Below are 26,827 nucleotides of genomic sequence, written 5' to 3' on the forward strand. Positions count from 1 at the left end.
GAAAAATCTTGAGTCAATGATGACAGAATTTTCATCATTTTCAGTAATTACCTATACATTATCCCTTAAATAAATACTCTGTGACTGTTATATCCTTATTACAAACTGCAAATATTCTCCTATCATATTATCTGATTGTTGTGAATATGTATTTGATGAATATATAGCCTAAATGTATGAAGGTAATGCATGATTTAAAATGTTCCATTGACAGATATAGATTTTTATTTTATTTATTTTTTTACAGGGAATGTTTATCCTTACAACTGACCAGTTTGGCTCACTTTTTTGACTATATTTTATCTACATTGCCATCTATCAAAATAGTACAGGGATCCGGTGTAAAATCGAATTTGCCTTGGGCTGTTATTGCTTATTATAAGCCTACAAGGAAAAGCTTGTGAATATGTCAGTAGTGTTAAAGGTCAGCCTTTTAATATGCAGTTTCACTGACCTTAAACAATTTATGGGTTTCTCTGATCAGTCATGTGTTTTTTTTTTTTTTTTTTGTGGCTGGACTATTAATTTAATAACCAGGGTTATTTTTTTTTAATACTATTCAGCATTTTATGTTTCTATAGTTTCATGTCTACAAAATCTTATAAATGCAGCTTCTGAACCGCCTTTTGCAGTTTGACGAAGGCATTTAACACTCCTTATCAGCAGGGGGCGAGCAGATGCCACCCTCAAATAAAACCAATAAAACCTAGCCTAAAACAAACAGGTTTAGCCTTAGTGGGTTTACACATTATTTTAGTGGGATGTTCAAACCTGACAATAACTACAAAACTTAGAGCGCATATTTTCACCCAGATGATGCTCGAGAACGGAAATTGGTAACGCTTATCGGACGACGAAACAAACACTGCTATTATTTATCTGGCTATTTTGGATCTATATGACAGAAAACTTTGTAGCCTACTTTGTTTAAAGCATCTTTAAGATATTTAACAAATGAATGTGCTATCGGCGCCAAACCACAAATTGGCTTTGCGCGAGAGTCTCGGTAAATTGCGCAGCGAAAGTAGACTCCCTTTAAAGTTATCGAACAGCTCGCGCATTGCTCACCACTATTGTGTTCCTTGAGCTACCTCACCAAACCAGTACATCTGACACAAAAGCTAAAAAAAAAATGTATTTATTTTTTCCTTAATTAGCGCATTCCCCATGTTACGAACTCCTGCTTTCCTTGCGCTACGTCAGGTGCCTGGAAACCGATCAAAGTCAAGCTCACAGTGCGTTATTGTACCCATCTATCCCAACACCCTCCGTCTCTCTCCTTCTCTCTCTCTCTCTCTTCGCTCACACTGTCGCCTGCAAGCTCATATGTGTGCGCGCCTAGAAATCCATCTGAATGCGAGGAGTGAAGGAGGGTCGGTGCGCTCTGCAGACAAATTTCACTTGTCATTCCTGAATAACGGTTCTCTACCGGAGGGCTGGAATCGGACTTCAGCAAAAGAAGTGCGGTGGCCTTCGCCCTCACTCAGCAACGATGTCCGAATATATCCTCACCTTGCTCGTCATACTGGGATTCGGGGATATATTCTCAAATGTTCAGACACTGAGGGACACTGATTCAGAGCAAGGTAAGACAGACACAGCAGCAGCAATCAAACTTGCGCTCGCGGAGCATCCTATAATCTGTCAGCGCATCTCGCCACGCGCCTGATGTCGCTACACGTTTTGATGCGACACGAGCATTTTTTTTTCTCCCGAAATGTTGCATTGAATTGAGTAGTAGTCAGGTTGAGGTTGGAATGTTGTAGTAGTCGATGGTGTAATTCAATTCCCTGTAGGTAGTGTCTACTGGTGTGGTGTACTAGTGGTGTGCTTGGATAGAACCAAAAGAGTACGAATAGGCTCAAGCCATCACAATCATATTGTGAATTTTGAGACGGAAATATTAAGGATGATATAGAGTCATCATATATTGTGGAAATGAAACAAGAGTATAAGAATTTGTTCGATAAGAATGACTTTTTAAAAACATATTTTTTAATATTCGTCACAAGTCTTAAAACAAATTAATTGGCTTATTTACTGAGAAATGTAATCTACATTTAGCAGTGCAGTGCATATATTTAAACTGTAAAATGACGATTGAATTGTTATTAGTATGAGTCCTCTTGTAATTTAGGCTACCAAATTTCCAGAATTCCTTGCATTAAGTCAGTTTGCTCTTATTTTTGTTATCACTTATCCTCATTGGCATGAATTATGTTGCACTGTGTTATTAACATTACTTTATTGCCATATGTTACCCTAATGGTGTTTCGTGTTTGAAGGGGTGTCAGTGCTCTGTCTATTTTATCATTAGTCAATAGTTGCTGAAAAAGACAATTTTGAGCTGAACTCAAATGAAATCATCATGCGACCTACTGTTGGGCCATCTTTGTTATTTTCAGTAACAATTTTTTTTTTATTAGCCATACTGTAATGCTTGAAATATAGCCAGTGTATTGTTATATCATAAACTTCTGGCAACTTCTAACCACTAGTTGTGAATGTTACAAGTTTCTCGAATATCACAATGTATTCCTTGTATGGCTTGCATAGCGTAACCTTTTGGCTGCAAAGTAGCATAGAAAAATCTAAATCAATAAGGGCAGATATTTAATGAATCTTGATGTGGGGATCAATGAGTCTTGAGCTAGTTGCAGGGGTTTTGTTCACTTGCTGCAATTCCCTGTTCACTGTCGGATTGAGATAAAGCAAAGATTGTCAGCTTGTAGCACAGACAAATCTGTCAAGATTGTTTTCCCCTTGTGCTCTCAATTCTAGATGCGAGATGAAAAAGAGATTCTGGTTTCAAGTATCATATCTAAATGCATAGACAATATAAAGTACAACTAAGCAGTTATTGCAAGGTTGTTTTTGTAACCAAAAACAGCATTTGTAAACAAAGAAGGTCTCTGCAGAGTTTAGCATTTCTGTTGCTTTTCGCAGAACAAGATTTATGATTAAAAAAAACCCAGCAGCTAATAGTGTATCATAATTTGATTAATTATTTAAAAAGTATATATATTTTAACATCCATATTTCATGTAACTTGACCCTACGATTCATGACATTCACTATCGACAGTTCTTTAAAAGACATTTTAAACCGTTCAGGGTGTTTTGGTACATCTAAACCATCATCAATAATTTATCTTTGACCCTTAAACATTATTCAACATGACTACCCACTTTATATGTCATGGTGTGTTTTTTATTTACGACAACATAAATTCAACATGGCTGCAAGTCTTGAAGCGCCTAGTTCCCCTTGAATATCTTCGTTTAATATTATTTATTGCGTTGGACAAATGATCACCTCCCTTGTGATTTTTTTCCCCCTCGTTATTTAATGAATACTTCATGCATCAAAGGGTTAAGTCGAAAGAACTTCTTAGCACACGTGCACTGGATCTTAGTGTTTCTTCATCCAGGTGTGTTCACAGAGAAAAAGTGCCATTTTCAAAAGCTGCATATTCATCATCAGATGAATGTAAATGTCACGGTTCCCTGCAAAGAGATTATCTGAATAGTGTTACTCTGAGGCTTGTGTTCTCCTGCTAAGTGCTTGCATTCATATCTCCATCATACTGTGTCCTAATTCTCAGCACTGCTCATTCACTTATCACATATTGTAAAAAAATAAGGACAATCGCTGCAGTCATCAGTGCAGTTGTGTCATATATGCTCTCTTAGGGTGCTTGGTAAAACCTCTTTCCACAGTCTGTTTAGTGAACCTTTAATCATTGTTTGCCATCTAATCCAGTGTATCGCAGCAAAGAGTTTACAGCAGCGGTGCAGGCAGATGGAAAGGCATCATTGAAAAGTAGTTTACTCAAACCACACTTCATTATATCAAACCCTTTTTTATCTTACCCTTGACTCTCGCTTCAGATATTTATCGGCTATTATAAACAGTTCAAGGTTGCTGGAAATGTTTCCCCCTTTAAGAGAGCATGCCCCAAAAAGCAGGTTAAGCACTATCCTTTCATAATAAAATTGGGAGGTCGCCCCCAGAGCCTAATTAAATGAGATTATATCTAGGCATGCTGTGCTGGCTTATTGTCCAACTGTGATTTTTACCTGCTATTGGAGGAAAGTCAATAAAGGCACAAACAGTGATTGTTCAAATGACCTCATTCATGCAAAGGCAATGCTGATTTGTTACACTACACATTTATTCATTTAGCTGACGCTTTTATCCAAAGCGACTTACAATTGCTATATATGTCAGAGGTCGCACGCCTCTGGAGCAACTAGGGGGTTAAGTGTTTTGCTCAGGGACACATTGGTGTCTCACAGTGGATTTGAACCCGGGTCTCTCACACCAAAGGCATGTGTCTTATCCACTGCGCCATCACCACCCACTACAAGGAAAAAGACTCAAGGAAAGAGCAGATATCACTGGTCTGTTACAAAACCTAGAGAGCTTCTTACATAGGCAGTATTGTAGGGCATGATTGTAGCATTACAGATGTGGAGGCTGTTTTAAATGGTAAGCAACTTAATTATGATAGCTTATTTGACTAGTTTTCACTAAGTTTTTCATTGCTGCTTCAAATGCTAGGGTTAATTCAGTATAATTGGGACCTTTTTTCCTTTCACCTCAATGGCAAAAAGTATCCTAATTTACCTGAATTCACACAAACAAATATTGAAATTAAGTGACCCATGCAGAGCAGGATTTGTGTTGCTGCCTTTATAGAATATTCCAAATCGATAATGGATCAGTGATGGTTTGGATGCTTGGGAGTCACATTGTCACCATTTTGGAGAGTATCACATACGTAAACAAAATATGCAACGTATGAACGCGGATGCATTGTTTACTCTCCAAAATGGTGCCAGGGTGACGTGGAGGAGACGAATTGGTGAATAAAGTTGTTATTTTTGTTTTCTTTGCGCACAAAAAGTATTCTCATACCTTTGTAAAATTACGTTTGAACCTCTGATGTCACATGGATTATTTTAATGATTTTATTTTACTAAGTTTCTGGACCTTGATATTGTTAGGATCCTTGCTGTCTATGGGAGTGTCAGAAAGCTCTTGGAATTCATCAGAAATATCTTAATTTGTGTTCCGAAGATGAACGAAGGTCTTACAGATTTGGAACAACATGAGGGTAAGTAATTAATGACAAAATTTTCATTTTTGGGTGAACTATCCCTTTAAAGTTAATTCACACTGCATAGACAGACACCAACCAACACCAACAGACATATTCATCTGGTTTTGTCGGATCTGTGTGTTACGCTGTCAGCATCTGTTTCTGTTGGTCAGTGTTTGTTGGGTTGTAGAGTGTCTGAGAAATGACGTACTGTAATCTGGTGATTATTGACATTGGATGGCGTCTGTTGGTTGAGTGTGAATTACGTTTTAGAACAGGGTTGTGGTTGCACACCACTTCCATCCCACCTAAAAGACTGACTTTCTCAGGTTGGTCTGCATTTATTTTCATAGGTGGTTTGTGTCAATGTCTGGAAAGTTTTACTTCAAAAAGTGTGTTTTTTATATATACAGTATATCTGCCATATGGAACTCATTTACAGTTTTTTTTCTGGGTATAAATCCATGCCTCAGCTTCAGGTGTTTCCTCCTTCCCAACCAGGTAATTAGTCCAGTGGTCTCAGTAAAACAGCCCCTGCTTGGTGGATGACCTTACAGTTATCCATGTGATACTCTACTTATAAAACGGGAAGCGATAATGCATGCTTATTCCGAGCCAAAGCACTTGCTGAAAAGGGGTTTAAAATGACAAGGGAGATGACAAAGCAAAGCACTTGGGTTCTGGTAAGAGCAGTGTCCTTGCTTCTGGAGGTGATTCATCTAGCACCTGTGTGACAGGCTTCATTGTTTTTGTTGGCGTTCTATTGCATGCCCCATTTGGTCCGATTGAAGTTCAGTTGAAGTTGGCCACACATTCAGCTGAGTCATTAAGTGTTCTGACCTTTGACGGATTGAGTGGTTGTGGCTGAGCATTGCTGTTGGAGCTAATCCTGCAACGCACAGGTAATCTGCTGGCCTATGACATCATGTGCATCTATATTTTATGTTGACATGCTGGAACCAGTTCTGTGCAAGCTAATGGAGACGGTCAAGATGTTTTATTGTACCACAGGGTTTTCCATCTGGTTTTCCATCTGGTCTTTTTTCCTCTCTTGGCAGTTAGAATTGAGAATTTTCCAGCCTTACATATATCTTACATTAAACTGTTATGCTTTTTTAAGAAAATAAATATTTTTGTTAGCCCTGTGATGGACTGGCCATCCATTGTGTTTCCCTGCATAGTCCAAACAGTTTGGAGGATGGATGGATTGATGGGTACATAAATGGAGTTATTTTTGTCTCTATTTTAAAAGGAAAATTATGATTTCTTTCTCTTTGCAACCCGTTTTAATTGGATCTGGATGTCTTTGCACTGTTTTTTTAGAGAACAGTCTGTCAGCTGTTAGATCTGGTAAAACACATGGTGGCCTGTTATCGTAGGCAAGTGCTTGGTGAATTACTTTCGGGCTGGGGAGGAGACCCATGTTCAGACCGGTGTGTGTGTGTTTGTGCATTCTATCTGTTGAATTAATTATTGAGAAGTTCAAGATTAAGCTTTTTGTGAAATATGTAGCATAAGTAATGTTATTAATGAAGCAGTGAATCTTCTTCTCTCGCTTCTCGCTTTCGCTGTGTCTCCTTTTCCCTTTCCACATTTTGTGTTTAGTGGAGGACCAGTCATTTTAAAACAGAATACTTGGAAAGGATTAAATTCAAATATGGCAAATAAGAGACAATGAATTATGAGTAAATTATTAGTGCTTTTATACTGAAGACTGAAAGATTCGCAAATATTCTTAATGAGCAAAACAGTGTGCTTTTTGAAAAGCAGAGGAAATTAGGAGTTTATCTGTTAATAACTACAAATGCATAGACGAGTGCCTTCAGTAAGAAACAAAGTTTTCAAAAACAGATATTTGCTATTCATATGAAGAATTGTACATTTTTATGTAAAAATAAATGACACCGCAACAGGTATTGAATCAGAAATAAAATAAATTATTTGGCTCAAATGATTTGCATGAATTGTGACAAACGGTCCAAAATGTGCTTCTCAGAGGTCTGGTCTGAGTACATTTGGCTTTAGGACTGCTGTGCGGTTCATTTGTAATATTGTGAACCGTATAGAGGTAATGATGACACACAGAGAAGAAGATGAGCCGCTTATTTTATTTCTGTGGAGACAACAATAAGGATCATATTATATATAAACTACTCAGAGACTCTCAGAGGTCTTCAGTGTTCTGCACAAATGAAGGCTCGAGGGTTTAACTGGACCACCTTGTAATGCTGCGTGAAAGTCATGAAATTACATTAGAAATATAACACTTTTGTGTGAATGGATGTAGCCTGAGGCTTTCAGTAGATTAAAAATGTATTTTAATTAACCGATTTTTTTGTTTGATTAATCAAACATGATTCAATTTGCTGAAATTGACCTCTAAACATGTATATTCATATCAAATTCATATATACGGTACAGTTCAAAAGATTAGGGTAAGTTTAAAATAAATAAATGAATCCTTTTATTAAGCAAGGACACATTAAATTGATCTAAAGTAAAAAAGTAAAGGCAGTTATAATGTTACAAAAGAGGTCTATTTCAAATAAATGCTGTTCTTTGAACTTTTTGTTCAAAGAATGTTCATTTTTATTTTTTTTGACATGGTTTACACAAAAATATTAAGCGACACACAAAGGTTTTCGTCACAAAATGTTTCTTCAGAATAGTAGTATGATTTGTGAAGGATTATGTGACCTTTAAGACTGGAGTAATGGCTGATGAAAATGCAGCTTAACCATCACAGGAATAAATTACATTTTAAAATATATTAAATTAAATAATGGTTATTTTTTAAATTGTAATACTATTTTACAATATTACTGTTTCTACTGTATTTTTGATCAAATAAATGCAGCCTTGGTGAGCTTACAAAATGTATTGCAAAATCTTACTTTTGAACAGTTGTGTATATATATCAAGATATAGATTTATATTAAACTTGTGGAATGCATTAATTTTCTCAAAACTAAAAATAATGCAAAAATATGATATTTTGAGCAAAGTAAAAATAGCTAAACCAAAACCAAATGTTCTGTTGTTAGTTGCTTTTGATAAAAGCATCTGCTAAATGCATGAATGGTAATGTGAAACGAGACCTGAGACTGTGTGAATACTAAAAGAACTGGGTACTTTTTAACTCTGTTCACTTTTTGGTCCACTTAGAGGGATTTGGCTATCATTCTATTAAAGAGGACTCAACACCCTTAGAAATGGCATAAGGGTTTAGACGGGTTAAAACTAATGCTTGATTCTGAGCAATGTATGCAGACAGCAGAGATTCAACAGTCTGTGAGACAGATTTATCCTGGGGCTACAGTCTGACAGCCTGTCCAGAACAAGTAGTTGGGTACCCTCATAGGTGCCTCATAGTTAGCATGTAGCTTTGGTACACTGTTGAATCTTTAAAAAGCCGCATAATAACACTCATGACTAAAGACTGAAGACACACCATGACTCAAGCATGAAGTACGATCAAAGGTTCTTTCCGGCTATGTGACAGACTATGGTTTTCAATGTCAAACCACATAAATAAAAACTTGTTTTGGGGCAGGCTCCTGTTGGTGCCCTGTGGATATTAGTGGTTCACTCGCTTGACATATGGCAAACAAGGCCACACACCTGGGGAAAGAGAGAGAGAGAGAGAGAGAGAGAGAGACAGAACCCAACCTATGGCCAGAGGAGCGTCTGAGTGAATGTCTCTTCCAAACTCCCCTACATCATGCCTGCTGTTGTGGCAGTGATTTAGGACTGCCAAACCAGATTAAAAGGCAACTGTCCCAGCTGCCACCTGGCATGCAGCTATAGGGCTGAGAGGCTGATGCTGGAATTTTTAAAAAACCCATACAGGAGCCTAATTCATCTAATTCATCTGTGCCTCTTTCAGGAGAAATGCATTCAAAAGGATTTAACGTGGTTTGATTTCATTTGAATTGCTTTTATCTTAATGTACTTTGATAGAACAAATTATTTGATTTCAGTTAATTACCACCAACTTTGGTTTGCAACCCCATTCGGCGGGACTCATGCTGTGATCTACTCTCTATGCGTTCTCTTTGCATTTTGTAACCGAATATTGGGCATCAATTTGAATACCAGCAAACCAGGTTTCGGAAGTAAAAATCCTGTTCATTTTCTCCATGGCCTACATTATTTCAGCTTTTTATTAACTTACTTTTTTAAATAATTGTATTTGACAGTGGAATTCCTGGTTAAAACTATATTACTACATTTTTATTAATTATTAAATGTTAATTAATTATTACATTTTATTTAATTAAATAATTAGACGGGGGGGGGGGGGGGGGGGGTATATATGGGGTATTGGAAAAAAAACTACCAGAGCCAAGGCAGCTGAAAATGTGTTGCACTATTTGGTTTGGTCTAGTTAAAGGAATAGTTCTATCAAAGATGATAATTTACTCACCCTTAGGCCATCCACAATGTAGATTAATTTTTTTTATTCATCTGAACTGATTTGGAAAAATTTAGCATTACATCACTTGCTCACCAGCAGATCCTCTGAAGTGAATGGGTGCCATCAGAATTCACAAGTCGTTAATTCGTGAACTGGAGTTTGGATTATTGAGAGTTCAAACAGCTGATAAAACATCACATTCTGACGGCACCCATTCACTTAAGAGGATCTATTGTTGTGCAAGTTCTGTAATACTAAATTTCTCCAAATTTGTTCCAATGAGGAAACAAACTCATCATGGATGGCTTGAGGGTGAGTACATTTTCAGTAAATTTTCATTTTTGGGTGAACTGTTCCTCTTAAAATAATGTGTACCCATCCAGATCCCAATCTACTGAATATGTTCATGTTTAGTGCCGCACATAACCATAACACAGCTCATTAAACTATAAAAATACACGATTATCAAAAAAATCTGTATCATCTATATGACCTCACTAATCAGGCAGTCAGTTGTTACATTAGTCCTTTTAACTATTGTGACCCATCCCTTATTTTAAATGCATTATGTGTTAATCGTATGCAATTTAATGCATATTGTTTCGTTCTGAAGTTCTTTCGGTAACAGCATCTCCTATCTGATTGTTTAGGTTCACCACCTGCTCTGGTCTGTCACAGCTCACTTCTTTCTGTTTCTGACTCTTTTTGTTCTAATTAGATACATGCCTGCTTGTTTTTGTTTCTTTTCTTTCTGTGCTGGAGAAGTGCATTCACCCTTTCTGCATCTCTGATGCGCCTCAGCGCTCTGTGAAAGCACAGGAGATAAAGCACTCAGTCTCCCAATCCCTGACTGTCTTTCACTTCTAGTGCTTGCTGCTGGATAAATAACAGTCATCTGAAATGTTCTTCAGCACTCAGTCTTATAATGTATGTAGCAGAATGGAGGGGAAGATAAAAGAGAAGATGAAAAGCAACAAGCCTCTATAGTTTCTTTTTAGCAGTTTTTAGTAAGTGAACATGACAGAGTATTTTTGGGGCACAGTTTTGGATTCGGTCAAGTTTTGCTGATTTTAGAACTTGTACAGTTGTGAAAGCCGTTAGGTAAAGGTATTCAAAAGACAGGTGGCACCTTGATTTTGACCTATACGCTTTTTGGAGAGAGGTGGGGCGATTCAGCTTAGACTATAAGGGCTTCTATGAAATTATATTTTTTCTTTAATTTATTCTCTAAAAAAAATAAGTCTTTTTTAATGAGGCTTTTTTCTGAGTTATCATTTAATTGATATGGTAAAGTTATCATGTTTCTTTCTTATATCATTTGTATGTGATGTTTGGGTAAATTTACACTACAAATATACAAAGAATATTTATAGTTTTTTGAAAAAATGGTGGTTATCAGTACATTTTAAGGTAAAAGACTTGATAGTTCAAGTCGAATTGGTAAATTAACATTACATCAAATAATGAAATATACAACAGAAACAGACACTAATCCAGTAATACTTGAAATACTGTCACAGTATTTTTACAGTGAATTTCTGGCAGCCACAGCTGTTTATTTTTGTGCTGTAATTTAACATATGTTTATTTGTTTATTTCATTTTTTAACAATGTTGTGTGTATACAGTGCAAATTCTTGTATTATTTACTTTTCGACTTCACTCAAATTCTTAGGTTGATCATTTTATTTTAACAAACATATTAAATTATTAAAATTACTAGTGATAATTTACAATTTACTAGTGGTGGTGGTAATTTTAGATTACAGTTTACTAGCGGTCTTAGATTTTTCCATCTGACAGTGCTGTAATACAGTTTAGGCGCACTGACTGTAACATTAAAGCAATAGTTCACCCCAAAAATGTAAATACTGTCATCATTTACACACCCTCAAGTTGTTTTAAACCTGTATGAGTTTCTTCTTCTGCTGAACACAAAAGAAAACATTTTGAAGAATATGGGTGACCAAACTGTTCATGGACCCTACTGACTTCCATAGTATAGAAACAAAAATACTATTCATAAATAAATGCTATGCACAATACAGAATACTATATAGAATTTACATTTTTGGTTGAACAATCTATTTATGTCTGGACTCCCTATTCTCACCATATATACATATTTAAGGTAATATGTAATGTAATGTAAGGGAAACCGGTCAATTTAGCTCAAAGGGAATCATTTATAATTTTATAGGGAATTTGAACAGACTCACTATTTCACGGCTGATCGCTGAGTCGGCCAGCGATTCTTCTGAACGAGCCGTGTAACATCAACTCTGCACTGAATATTAAAATCCAAAATATAGTGAAAACACTATTAAATAGCACAGTAACTAGATCGGCAGTTTAAGACATTAACTTGTAAGCACAAAACACAAGATACTTCTCTTATCAATATAAATAAAGCTTTATTTGATAAATTTAAGACATGTAAACTAATCTAACACATGAACACACGCATTCACACATTCACACGTTGCAGAAAGAGAGAAAATGAGGAAAGGATGAGTTTAAGAGAATGAAAATGTGAAATCCCAAGTTTACAGAAATATGTGCTATTGCATAGACCTGAACAACCATCAATCACTTAATTAACCCTCGCATTGAGTTTCTTAATGAGGCTAAAATTTATATTAAATGCACCAGCTCAGTTAGAATCTGGAGTTGTTTTACTTGCGTTGCCTTTGTGCTAAGGGATTCCCTTTTGTTGTAGTCGCTGCAGGAAAGGGGGTTTCCCGAGGTTGCTGATTGGCTGACAGTTCAGTGGTCGTTCTTAGTGATGTCTTGGGCATTGGCTGAAGATGGTTTCAGAGTCAGTTGCTAGTTGAAGTTTGAAGCAGGTGCAGTCGAACTGGACTTTGCGGCAAACTTAACTTTTGAACACGAAACTCAACGGAAAGAAAAGAAACCAAAGTAAAAGAGTAAAAGGATGTAACGAGACTAGGTGGTTTTTCTTCTCATCGTGGTGTTAAGTAGCAGCTGGCATGTAGGCCAGAGCACACTCAAAGAGCTCTAAAAAGCAACGTCAAAATGCGTCTCCTCATGTTTCGATGTTCTGATCGAATCTTAAATTTCTATTTAAATGTCTGATTTGTTCTGATCCTACACACACACACACACACACACACACACATATATATATATATATATATATATATATATATATATATATATATATATGAAAATCAATGAAAAAATCCAAATGGATGTGAGCAGCGATTGCAGCCGAGTTGATTCTGGCCATTTTCTGTAGGCCTGTTGATGCATCATAAGTCACCTGTAATGTTTCCCCCACTGTAACTAGGGAACAGAAAAACAAGAGGCTAAGAGAGTTTAATACATCCAGCCCGTCGTTTCACACTGAGCCACGGTGGCTATGCCACAATGTGAAAGTGGTCTTTCTTTATGTAGCTTTTTCATTCCACTGGGATCCCTGCTTTTGGCATCAGTGCTTGTCACTTGCTATTTATCTCCCCTAAAGGCAATTAATTCTTTGAAACAAAGAAGTCAAAGCCTTCTGGCTTAACAAGCCAACACAGGTGAAGGAAACCAGCTTAGCAAAAATGCTTCAGCGGGGCATCTTGTGGTTGTACTTGGTTTCTAAGGAAACAAAAACTCTTCAGCAGGGGATTGATTATTATCAAGTAGCCCTTAAAATCAATTGTAAAGCCTGAATGTTGAGGTTGATTAGTAAATGCAGTCTATTGGAAACAACAGATTGCTCTAAAAAAAAAAAAAGCCTGGTGGGTGAGTTGTTGGCATCCCATGGCTTTGAAAAACCACTTTGTAGTGCAACTCTTTCAAAATGGGCTGTTATGGATACCGCATACAGATTATGTTACATTTTAGTGTTTTCATTTAGCAAATCGTTTTGGGAGTTTCTATGGGTTTAAAAACAACTGCTTTGTGAAATATTTGATGTATAGACCACAAATAGCCTATCAGATTTTATTCATTACAAATGATTGTCCCTTTTTTGCAACATTGTCTAAAAGCCTAGAGGGAGTAGCAGACTCAGAAATTGAGAGCTGAGAGAATCTCAAGGTAAGCAGACGTCTCAACATGGCAGTTTCAGAAATGATTTGCCTTGGATGAAGGAACGTGGATAATGCTGTCATGCTCCCCGCTGATTGACAGGACAGGAGGGACCTGAACTTCATCAAATGAAGTGTGCCGCAGCGGCTGGAGTCTGTGCGGTGTTGAAGTCATGGGTCGACTGCTGTTTTTGATTGCTCAGCTGTCATGCTGACTTGTCTGACACCGGGTGGAGAGGTCAGGCTTTGACTTTTCCTCACTACGTGATCTGGATCCAAGAGTTGAGCCCTTATTTTAGCTGGTTAACAATGAGTTTGCTGGTGTATCTGGACAGAGATGTCTGGGAGAAACAAATGAGTAACACCATGTCCTTAATGGGCCGCATGGTGCGATTCTGTGCAAATGCACAATAAGTTCTCTTTCTTTGTGCGTGCTCTGTTGCACTACTATTTTGAAACTGCTTATTGAACTCTTTATTTTTTTCTTGAAATTTTTCATTTAGGGTCATGATTGTGCATTCAAAGTTTCAAACTGCCCCCTCTCCCCCCTGTTGTTTTCCATGCAATTTGCCAAAAAGCAACACTTTGAAAAACACCAAGAGTCAGATAAAAACAAAGTTCTTTATTGTCAAATCTTGTTAAACATTGAAATTTGAAATACATGAAAACTTGTGAAACTAAAGACTCAAAGTGTACATGAATCTGAAACTTGCCTTCTGAATCACCCTAGGACAATTTGCTGTTTCTTAATTTTTTTTTTTTGAGTTTCACAGCCAAAAAATCTGTTAAGAGGTTTCTTCATCTTTTTTTGAGTTTCACAGTCAAGGTTGTTAGGTTTTTGGATCTCAATTACTAAACTACTGAAGCACTAAAAAGTGTGAGAAACCCATTTGTGACCCGTTCTGGCGAAATGAGTCGGAAGTCGCACAGGCTAATTTTGAGGTACAGGCAAAAGAAGTGAAATATGTCAGTAAATGCCAAATAGTAATTAAACATCTAAAATGATCTTTATCTGTACGTTTTCTAAGAGGAGTACCTTTTTCTCTACGCACTTCTGGACGACGGCTACTGCTTCTCACCACAAGTTGTAAGTCTATTGTTGCAAAGTGCAGCATTCCAGCTTTGTTAATATTCATATCGAATTCTCGATGACATGAGTACAAACCAGTGCAATATGATTTTCAAACCCATGCTGATGACGATCGTGCTGACTGACTGATCTTATGCACTTATGCTGACTGATCTTATGCACTTATGCAAAGCATTCCGCGAGCGCCCGATCTTCCTTATAAAGTACAATTATTGCGAAATATGTATTGGCGAGATTCACATCATAATCTGTTATGACTGACATGAACGTTTAGTTAATAGTTGGAGGAAAAATCTGATGTGTAACATTATATTTGATCCATGCATTACAGTAGGTCTTAATATAGATCTGTCTCAATGTTACATTAAAAGAAAATACGGAATCACTCGCTGCTCTTGATTAAATACTGTTTATTTGCATCTTTGTTCTTGTTTTTAATAACAAAGATAAAATAAAAATAGCTATATTGTGATTAATAATATAGTAATTATTATCAAGAAAAGAATTGGAGGAAAATATGCAATGTTGCTTGGTGATTCTGCTTTGGAATCTTTAATTCGATTCTTCTCAAAATCAGATCGGCTGATTCTATTGTATTCAAACGGCTGTAGCTCCGTCATTTTTTATCCGATTCCAACAAGTCATATATCATTTTGAAGGTATTTTTTTTAAAAATAAAAGTAACTCATTTTTGAACATTTGCGCATTCCGACTCAATTTGCCTGCACTGGTCACATTTTAACCTCACACAGGTATGTATGTGTATATAATATAAAATATATAAACTTTTTTTTTTTTTTTTAACATGACTGCAATACACACAATAGAGGGTTTCTATTTTTACATGATTTTTTTTGTATTTTTCATAGATTTATACCTATTACACAGATGTTTTATCCAGTGTTTGAACACTACAGGATGGTTAAAAGAATAGTTCAGTACTTAAAATAACCTGTATCTCTCACCAAAAAAAAAGAGTGTGTGTTGTGTTTTTTTGGACAAAATTGACTTTCATTGTTCTCTGTGTGTTTCAATCCTTTGAGTGTTTTTGTGTTTACATTAACATGAGGGTGAGTAGGCCTAAATGATAACAGGTAACAGATGAGTTTTTGGGTGAACTGTCCTTTTGAGAATTTAAACACCAAGATCTTTGAAAGTATGCACCAGAGTAATTCAGTAATTTGAAGGAAATAAGACTATTTTTACTAGAATGAGCTTACAGGGTGTTGTGCATTAATCATTTCTACCTAGTTTATTTACTTAAAAAATCTGCAGCAGAAACATGTTTGAATCGGCCATTTTGATTGCCTGTAATTAAATTCAGCATTAGTGCACCGTAATTTTTCTGAAGGTCTTCTGGTTTTGTCTCCTGCCAAGGAGTCTAATGCATCCTGCAGGGATGTTTTCTTGTTCAGAAGGCATCTTGCAGCGTAGGGAAAAAATATTTTTTCCTGTGAATATGCTGTTGTCCGTGGTAAATGTCTGTGTCTCTGGGAAGTGTACTGAAGTGGATAATTTGCAGTAACTGTCAAAGCACAGTCTCACTGTGGATACTTACAAGCTAAGGGCCAAGAAACAATCCTCTCCTTTTTAAGGATGCAGTTTGTCGAGCAGTAGCACTGTTCAAGTTAACTTTTCGAGAACAGGAACTTCTCTTATTCTGTGATGTTCCACTTAAACAATCTTTCAAGTGGCTCATGTGACATTCAAAGCCGGGCTCTCTCCTTTCCCACCGGATCGCCCTAAACAGGCCTTGTCACAATAGCTTGTCACTAGGTGCCAAAATCTGACTGAATGATTTAGCACATCCTGCCTGTCAGGTCCATTATATCAAATAGAGAAGCTGATGCATAGATTCCGTCTGACAGTGTGGCTGTAATCAAAATGCCTTTGTATGATTTGGGCACCTCTTTGCTCCTGGATACGGCAGCCAGCGGATGCCCTGGGGGACCCTTTGCAGATAGCGGCGCAAAACATTAATTTTCAGATCTGCCGAACGCAAGCGGCGGCCCCCTGCGTTGTTTCCCCCAGGAGCCCAGGCGCTTCATTATAAAAAAAAAGGTCCTCTCTCACCATCCTCCACAGTATTTTGACCTAATGACTTTTCTGAAGATTCAGTGAGGGATTAAAGCTCATCCTTATTTCTCCCTTTCAGCAGACTTTCACAGCCCACGACTATTACATTTATTTTGGCTGGCGAACAGCATCACTACCATTTGCAATGTTCCTCATTGATTAGACCTCTACGGCAGTGGCAACACTTTTCGCAGGAGCTTAAGAAAATGAAAAGAACATGTAATCCTTTCTGGTTTTAGTGTCTGAACTGGTGCGGAATAGAAATGAATGTTAAAATCAGTAGAGGCAGATTGCTAATAAACATTCGAGTAGCAGAAGCGATGTTCAACATGAGGATGCATTAATATGTATTAAGTGTGCTCCCAGTCAAATATTCTCTTATAAGAAAAATTTTGTGATAGAATGTCATGGTATCATTAGTATTATTTGAATCATTTATCAAAGTGAATAACATATTGAGGTTGCTATTTGTTCAATGCTTGTTGAGTGTGAATGCCAGAACGGGGAGCCATTAATAAAGCCCTGTCATATTGTTGCTACAAATGATTTGCAATAGCCTAGTAGAGCGGGTTGGGGCGGGTGGAGAGGTAATTTTTGAGACATTGTGGAAATAGAAGAATAATTGAAATCTGGAATGCGATATGAACAAGTTACCCTCGCTCTATATAACCATTACAACATGGTTCAGTGAATGTATTCACAACTGTAATACCCTTGCTAAGTCATGCGTGCTAACCTGCTGACAAGCCCAAAAAATGTCCTCATAGTAGCTGTGATTGATATGGCCTGAATTGAGATGCCTCTATCGCTCATTAAGAACATAGAAGAATAATCACATTAACTGACTGATAAAACAACAGCATGTGTGGTGTTTGTACTGTAGGGGCCGTGAAAGTGAGATGATATCCTCGTGGCCATTGATTGGCTGATGTCATAGGAAGGATTTCAACTGGGGACCGCTAAATCTCTCAGGCACTATGGAGAGTCAAATTTCCAAGCCGACATGCAATAGTTCCCTTGGGTTGATTTAAATGTATTGCGTTAAATGGATGTATGTTACGGCTGCACAATGATGACAAAAAGGCATTATGTTTAATTATTTCACTTGATAATGATTGTTTATTCCAAATAATACAATTTACATTATACATTATAATTTATGCTATTTTTAAGTGGCAAGTCTTACTCATTTGCTTTTATTGAAAGGTGATGTAACACCAACATGTCATTTTTGTCAGACCCCTCTGTCTATAAAACATATTGTGTTGGAATTGTCTGCTTTAAATGCCAGTAGGCAATGTTTTTACTCTTAAAGTTCTCTAATGGATGTTTTTAAAAATCTCTTACTTAAAAAAAATAATAATAATCATTGAACAATCGAATGAAATGTTTGTTGATATTAAAATGGCCATAGATTCTGGTATGGTAATAAAGATAACCGAATAAATAAATATTTTGCGTTGGTAGCTGCATGCAATATTCTTTTTTTTTTTTTTTTTTTTTTTTTTTTTGTAGGTTGTACATCAAAAACAATCTGAGAACTGTTCCTTGATTACTTCATTGCTTTTCCTCAGTATATCAAATGTAACAGTATACTTAGACCCTCTTAGAAGCTTAAAAATCAAAACTGCTATTCAAATTTTTTAATAAATTATTCACAGAAAATGAGAAACAAGACAATGATGTTATAATTAATGAAGCTGCCACTGTAACTTTACACTGTTTCATGTGACTGTTTGAGGCCGACTGTTTAAGGCCTGCTGTTCAAATGCTCCCATCATAATCAACAAAGTTGTACTGTACAATAATCTTGTTAAAAAAAGGCTAACGTGACATGCTTCAGTTTAAACCATTAAAGAGTCTGATGTAAGATACAAGTAGCTAAACTTTTAGTATATGACAAATGTGTTATGAAAGAACTTTAAGAAATTTACAGTAATATTCAGTGATTTGAATATTACTCATTTGTCATTTTGTCAAATATTAATTTTGAATTGAAAATAGTCTATATCATTTACATAATTCATGATTATGTAAATGATACTTTTTAAACAGAACTTTAACAGAGCCATTTACAGAGCCCCCTCCCCCTCAAACATCTAGTTTTTTGTTGTTGCTTTTTTCACTACTATGTTCAAGACATGGTTACGGCCTTAAGAGAACGATGCAACATCTAGAAAAGTCATTTTAAAATAACACTCTTGTGGTTCCTTGGCTGTCAGGTGTAATTTCTTCAGCATTAATTTTTTTTTGTGGATCAACACTAACAGAAGTGAAACACACTTTGCCTGTTCGGAGCAGTCACCATTACTGATGCGCATTAAAATTATTCTGTAAGCTTCTGATTGGATGCACAAAATACAGTAGCCTACATGTTGGTGATTGGTTACTACGCTTAACTTCTGCTGCAAAAAAAAGCACCCTGTAGAGAGCCTACAGGGACCTGGCAATGCTATATTATATTGATATCGGGTTCACTCTGCAATAATATTGCAATTTCTTGTTTAGAGTTATAGTTATTTAAAACTGTGATAAATTGTGATCTTTTACTTATTTATTGAACTTTCATCAGCGTTGGACTTCTGGGCTTTTCCCCCCTGAAATATTCTTGTGAAAAACTGAGTATAAATATTGACTGGGGTAAGAATATCAATACAGTATCATGATGCAATACTTGGTCATAGATATTTTTTTCAGCAGCTGTAATCATAATTTATATTATATTTTTGATTATTTGTGCAGTCCTTTTTTTAAGTAGTGAAATACACCACACCTGAATACCAAACCACTACTAGAAAATAACAAGGATACACATGGCAGAGAAAATTCATGTTTTTGGATTAGTAAAATTCTTGGATGGAGGAAAGGCGTAAAGAATCATACGTTGTTCATTTTAAAACCAGTGCGTTCATATTCATTGACATCATTTCAAAAACAGACCATGTGCCATTTTCCTCTGGCAGTTTGGTGTAGCGCCATAAAGCACTAGATGTTCCTGGGGTTTAGTATTTTCTTGTGGCATGAGATAAATGGTTTATATTTAGCTAAGGGTAGCAATGATAGACAGCCATCTGATTTATGCTGCGTCCTTCCTTTTCGACTCTTGGCAACACACAGGTTCACTCACTTCTTCTGCTGGAGGTCATTTTCTTGAGGAAATGTGAGATTTTCAATGCAAACCTGTTTTGAATATGTGCATAAGTCTGCGCAATGATATATAGGGTTCAGCTGATGTAATTGGAGACCTGGAACATGGCCAATTTATACCGAATACCAAGTATGCTTTTATTATGCATAGGCTACGATAAAGTTCAATGCTTAAGTAGAACAGTGGACCTTAAAGGACTGGTGAGGAGACTGACCGCTGTCACTGATTTTGATTATGAGGAAAAGCTGTAATACACGTAATCCATCTCTGACCACCAACACGCAGAGGAAAGCAATTTAGAAATGTATAGATGACATTAAAATCTCCTGCCAATCACAGAACTCAAACACCTTTAATTAAACGAGGAATCTGAGTTATAATAAGTCAGTGCCCTTCGGGAAATGCAGCAGCTCAGATTTCATTTTACAGACCGTTTTATTTGGCAACGGCACTTCAGCCGCCCTCTCTTTTGCTACCTGATCACAGACACTGATCATTTCTCTCGGTACGAAAATTGAATTTTCACCTTTTTATATTAGCCCAGCTTTAGTATGATTACAAAAAAAGAAGCTTCCTTTATATGCCACTCTGGATTAATTTGATTTGCCTGCTTTTCTGTAGCACACGTAACATTCAAGATCCTTTGCAGTTGTCACCTAATTGAAATTTCCCCTCCGCTCTGATCAACTGATTTATTCCATTTACATCAAATTCTGCAATAGTCATTTGATCAGAGAGGCATGAACTGAACTGCAGTTTATAAGATTTTAAATCAGAGATTTTATTTCAGTGCCTGGAATTCTTGTACATATCCTACAAGGGCTCTCAATAAGAATATTATGAGGGCCTTTTATAGATTTTTACGTGCTTTTCTACTGTAGTGCATTGAATTGAAAGTTTTGTCATTGCATGCACTGTGACAGGATTAAAAGCGCATTAAAATGGCACAATTGTGGAATTTGCAAGTCTGATGGGTTCTAGACAGCCCTCGCTTTATGAATGTATCTGCCCAGTTAATGATTTAACACCTTGACACCCCTAATGGTCTCTTAAAAATGTTACCGGCATCAGCAGGGTTCTGTGTTTTCCCGTAATATTTCAAAGGCAACTAGAATTGCACTGTTTGATAAGCACCAGCCTAATGATTTTGTTTACTTCCAAGCAGCAATTAGTCCATACTAGAAATCATAATTGTTTGTTGAGGCTGTTCATCCATCTTTGTCCATTCAGCAAAAGAACAAGATGTTACAGAGTGACTTCATAAAAGCACAGGATTCGAGACAGGAGAATTGAAATTGTGCATTTGTATGCTCTGACACAGCAAGCGAGACGATGCATAATATGTGGGCTTTGTTAATGTGATTTTGTGAGGCAGAGCATATTGTGCTTAACGTGTCTATCGTAGGGATGTGCAAAACTGCACATCTTCAAAATCAGCTAGTTGGTGGGTTGCCTGAATGACTGGTTGGCTAAATATTTTTAAGGAGGCCTGTTTCCTAGGTGGCCTTTAAGTAAGATGCAGTCTTGTGCTTTAAAACAGTCAGACATAGTGCAACGCAATGGAGCGCAGGGATTTCGAGATGCATTTTTAAAATGCATTTAAATTGCAATTTCATTATGTTACAGTAGATGATTTACTAATGCCTGATTCCTTTTTTGGCTGGAAATGTCAACTCGAATTTCCCCCAAATTGTGCGGCCCCAACGCAGACCTAGGCTGCTGGTTTCACTGGTTTACATTTGGGAAATTACTATTGGCGAGCTTAAACTAGAGGCAAAAAAATCTCCCTTAAGACAGAAGCGCTGAAGCTTAGTGGCACATTTCAATCAGAAAGAAACAGCAGGGGATACGTCTTCCACGGGTGGAATCTTTAGTTCTGCTCAATATGGCCAAAAGCGATAGAAACGAGACTGAAAACAACAAGAAGAAACATTACCATTCTGACTGTATTTTGTCTGGGCACAGGTTCAGACGTTTCATGTAACTGATGTCATTTTTTGCGTGCTGCTAGTGCTTCAAATGGATATGATGAGTCTGGATATGAGGATATTTTTCGCCTGCTCTCCATGTTTTTAACTCATTCAGCATCAGGGCTTATTTTACAGCATTCATACCTGTCCAAGACATGTTGGCTTCTCTTTGATTCTCTCTGGAACAGGCCACCTGTTGGACGTGTCGGCGGTAGATATGTCATGTATTTTAGTTGTTAAAATGCTGGAGTGAAATTACACGCACTACTTTGACTTTAAAGGCTCTTTCACAAGCCCCAGACCAGAGCAGTCATTGCCTAAAGGCAGCCCTTGGAGCAGACCCATACAACCTAGGTATAGATGTTTCCAGGGAGGGACTTTGTACCTCTTTGACCATTTAGCTTTTGGAGAAAGCCACTGGAAAATATTTAACTTGATACAATGATGTTCTCAGGCTGACATTTGATTTAGGATCTCTACTTAATGTGAACGCCCCTCGGCAAAGGTTTGAGTTATAGTAACATTGAAACCTACACAGGGCTGGTGTTTGGCCAGCAGTGTTGGGGGTAACGCATTACAAGTATGCGAGTTATGTAATAATATTACTTTTTTCATGTAACTAGTAAAGTAACACATTACTTTTTAATTTACAAGAAAATATCTGAGTTACTTTTTAAACACTAGTTACTTTTTCCCATTTATTGACTGACAGTGCTCTGTGTGAACATGCTGTTACTGTAGTTCTAGACTAAATGTGAATGTGCATTAATTCATCCCACTCGCAAAAAACAGATTTAGTATTTATCAAAATGAATTAAATCAGTGAAATGCAAACTCAGAATATGACACAAACCTGCAATAATTAAATATGTTAAATTAAACAAATGTATCTAATTCCATTTTATTAATCAATGTCTTTGCTGCTGACCTTTGATGATCCAGTTCAACCATACTAATAAGCAAAAATGACTTTAGATAAACTAACAATTGTGCTTCATTGTGTTTTATTGCTGAAGAGTGTTGAACCCTCTTCTCCTGCGTTCTACTTTACAGACGTCAATTTACTCTTCCTTCAGCCTGAGGTCTATTCATTACACTTTTTGGTGTGAAAGGGCTTTTACATTTGCTATGATTAGAACTTCTTGTATTAAAAACAATCAAGCCCTGCTCATATTTAAAAAGTAACGCAAAAGTAACGTAACGCATTACTCTCCATAAAAAGTAGCTAAGTAACGTAATTAGTTACTTTTTTAGGGAGCAACACAATATTGTATTGCATTACTTTTAAAGGTAACTTTCCCCAATACTGTTGGCCAGTGGAAAAAATGATTTGCAATGGTTACCTTAATGTACCTTTGTTTATTATGTCCTGTACACCTGTTTTATTCTAACATTTATTCGATTTTTTGGTTGATTTGTTGTTGAAAGCAAAACTTTTATTAAGAAAAGATACAGAAAATTGATAGAGAAAAAAGTGACAGTAAAGTAAAATTATTTATTCTGTAGAAAAAATATAAACAAAAATGCATATTTCAAACAATACAGTGCTTTTAAACTTTTCTATTTATCAAAGTTTCTTGAAAAAAAAAATCATCTTTGCCATCACAGGATTAAATAACTATTTTAAAAAATGTTATGCAATGTTATATTTAATTTTATATAATAATATTTCACAAAATTCTAGTTTTTACTGGTTTCTTATTTAAATAAATCCAGCCTTGGTGAGCATACAAAAGTCACTGTTTTTTAAATAAGAATTATTAGGATGTATTATATATTTAAATTTACATTTAGACATTTAGCACACTCTTTTATCCAACTTACAAATGAGGACAATAGAAGCAATAAAAACCAACAAAAGAGCAATAATATGTAGCCTAAGTGCTGTGACAAGTCTCGGTATGCGTATAAAAAATGCTGGGTTGTATTTAATCCAGCATTTTTTAGAGTGTATTTAGTTTTTTTTTTAGTAAATAAAAATAAAAAGAGTAGATAGAATAAAAAAAGAATAGGGTACACTTGTGTTAGAGGGTCTTTTTCTAATAAAAGTAAAACAAGGCAAAAGTATAGAAAAAGAATAGAGAATGCTAGTGTTAGAGGGTCATTATTTATTATAAATGAAAGGAAAATAAGTAGATATTACATACAAAGTATAGAGAATGCTAGTATTAAAGGCACTTTTTTTCTTTTTAAATAAAACAAGTAGTTAGAATAGAAAATTATAGGTAGGCATAATTTATAATATATATATATATATATATATATATATATATATATATATATATATATATATATATATATATATATATATATATGGGTACATAATTTTTTTGTATTAGTCATGAAAAAATCGTATTCACTTAATAAAGAAACAGTTCAAAACAGTCCAAAAAAAGTTGGAATCTTTAAGCAGTTGTTTTTGTTTCCATGCAATGACAGTCAAGTTGCTGTCAAGTTTCCAGAAAAGAGCCAAACAAATATCATTAGGTCATCATAACATTAGTATGTGCGCTATATTCCAAGTCTCCTGAAGCCTTACTATAGCTTAATTTGAATGAATTAATTTGTGACCAAAATGATGTAATAAGATTTAGGCAATGCTATCTCACGGCCAATTCGTACATATTTTACGAGGTGGCTAATTCGTACGACCGCACTCGTACAATTTAGTACGATTTGTCTAAACCCCAGTGATGGGTAGGTTTAGGGGCGGGGTTAGGTGTAGGTCATTTGTACAAATTCATACAAATTGGCAACTCATAAAATACGTACAATTTAGCAAAAATCATATGAATTTGTACGAGTGAGGTCGTACGAATTAGTACGAATTAGCCACCTCGTAAAATATGTACGTATTGCCGTGAGATCGGGCTGGTTTTAGGCTATATTTAGTCACTTATAATACAGCGCGCAAGTCATATACTGTTTTCATGGTTATTTTAATGTTGTTTTCAGTCCTATGGGGAGTTTTGCAATCCATGGTCACTGTGAACTGTTCAACACTATTTTGTGTTCCACAGTAAAAATAACAGCATAGTGATTTAGCATGACATTTTTGGGTGAACTATTCTTTTAACATTGTTACAAGACAACATATTGCTTCCTTTCTGTTCCTTCTCACTAATTCAATCAAATCATACTTTGGCATCAGGATGTGTTTTTCAGGATGCCGGCCACCGTGGCAGGCGTGTTTGGCTGAGGATGCTCCTTTGTGATCAGATTTCCAGATACTTGGGTAATATAGTCCAAACTCCTCTAATGAGAGAGCAGCTCTGGGCTCAACATTACATGCCAACGCACCGAGCCAAATCACAGGGTGTGAAACAGGATGTTTGCAATTGCACAATGCCAATTTACTGCTTTAGTGTGGCAGTTATCAATGGCACTACAGCAGTTGTCAAAGGCACTTTCCAGATATAAAAATCACCATGGAATTGTCCAGTCGATGTGTGCTCATGTCAGTTTGTTGCAGGTCAGGCATGTCAAATAGGTATTGTGTTGTGCAATGGCGGGTTCTAGATTATTGGCATGTGTACAGTATTTAATGTATGCTTCTCTCCTGAGCACACTTTGATCAGTGAGGTTGATATTTTTTCTCTCTTTTCTTTTTTTAGTTTTAATTGGTGTACCAACAACATGGTGTGCATTAGCTGTTAGACAGCTGGCACAGTAAAAACCTCTTTGGAGATGTTTGGTCTTTAAATTCATCCCTTTTAAAGCACCAATGCTACAGGCAAATAAAATGCAGATTTGATTTGTTTTCTGTATATTGTGTTTCAAGATCGCATTCTAGCAACTCTCTGACTAGTAGTTTTTTTTTTCTAGATATATGTCGCCTACTTTTGCATATCCCTAATTTTTAGTATTAGAATTTAGCATGACTTGGACCTCCTGGAGATAAAAGTGCTTTCAACTGTTTACAAAAATTAGCCCCTTAGCTTTGCTGTTTGTGTAAATAATAGTGATGGTATTGCTATTGACAAAGCCATTAGCCATTACAGTATTTTAATGTGCTAAAGTCAATGTTATATGTAATTACAGTCTACAGTCAGCTGTGAAAAAAGCTTATGTAAAAGCTTTTATGGAGCTCTATGTATTCACAGTAGGGTTCAAAATTCTGAGACCACTGATAATGCTTTTTTATTTTAATAATTTATTAAAAATGGTTTCATTCCACATTATGTTGTTAGTATAACAAATATTTTTTTTTTTAGTTTATCCTCTTTTTTCTCAACAAGATCAACAACATGCATTTAGAAAATATTTTGAGCTTCTGTTTCATGCTTAAAAATCATCCATTTATTTTATTTTATTTTACTTTGTTTATTTTATTTTATTTTATTTTATTTTATTTTTAAATCCCAATGTCATACCTCCCCAAAAATTCTTGATCGATTAATTAATAATGCAAATAATGCTCATTTGTCTTAATTTCTTTCTTTTAAATGTTTCATAATCCTAAAATGTACTGTTTAAGTTTGTGAATCCTAGATTTTCAGTACTCCCTGATCTCACTATGTATATATTTATTTAGAGAGAAAGCAGAGCAGGGAACAAAACAGTTGTTGAGGTTGGTGCTGTTTTAAAGGAAGTGATATATGACACAAATTCAATTTAAGTTTTTATGCTGAGCATGGTATTAAATATCTATACGCATTAAGCACCAGCGTTGTATGGGAGGAATCACAGGTGATTTTTCTAGTCTTTACTCATTTATTTATGGTGCTGTATTGCAGCATAAGCAGTATGCATCTCTGGGATCATCAGTCAGTTGGGTTTGGCTCATTGTAATCGTGGGAATCAGCAGACTGTTCCAGGCTCAACGTGAAACTCTGCCGCTCGACATTAACACAACAGCACAAACCTTACAAGCTCCCATCAATCATTGCAGGGATAAAATATTATTTTGAGCATCTGACATGTACGAGTGTCTCCAGATTTATTTTATTTTATTTTTTATTAATAAAATTAAATTTAAATTAA

At 36.0% G+C, this 26,827-nt stretch overlaps 1 protein-coding gene across 1 annotated transcript in view; it reads left to right on the forward strand.

Annotated features, from left to right (window-relative positions):
* Positions 1–1,492: 1,492 nt before the first annotated feature.
* The window catches only part of LOC306876901 (low-density lipoprotein receptor-related protein 1B-like), a gene marked incomplete at its 5' end in the record, with an annotated part of 297,950 nt that continues 272,615 nt past the window's right edge, over positions 1,493–26,827 (forward strand). Inside the window, one exon of the mRNA XM_079428350.1 lies at positions 1,493–1,586. Coding sequence (XP_079284476.1) covers positions 1,493–1,586 — 94 coding nt within the window. The remainder of the gene's footprint in view (positions 1,587–26,827) is intronic.

The sequence above is a fragment of the Barbus barbus genome, assembly GCF_936440315.1.
Source record: "Barbus barbus genome assembly, chromosome: 11".
NCBI lineage: Eukaryota > Metazoa > Chordata > Actinopteri > Cypriniformes > Cyprinidae > Barbus > Barbus barbus.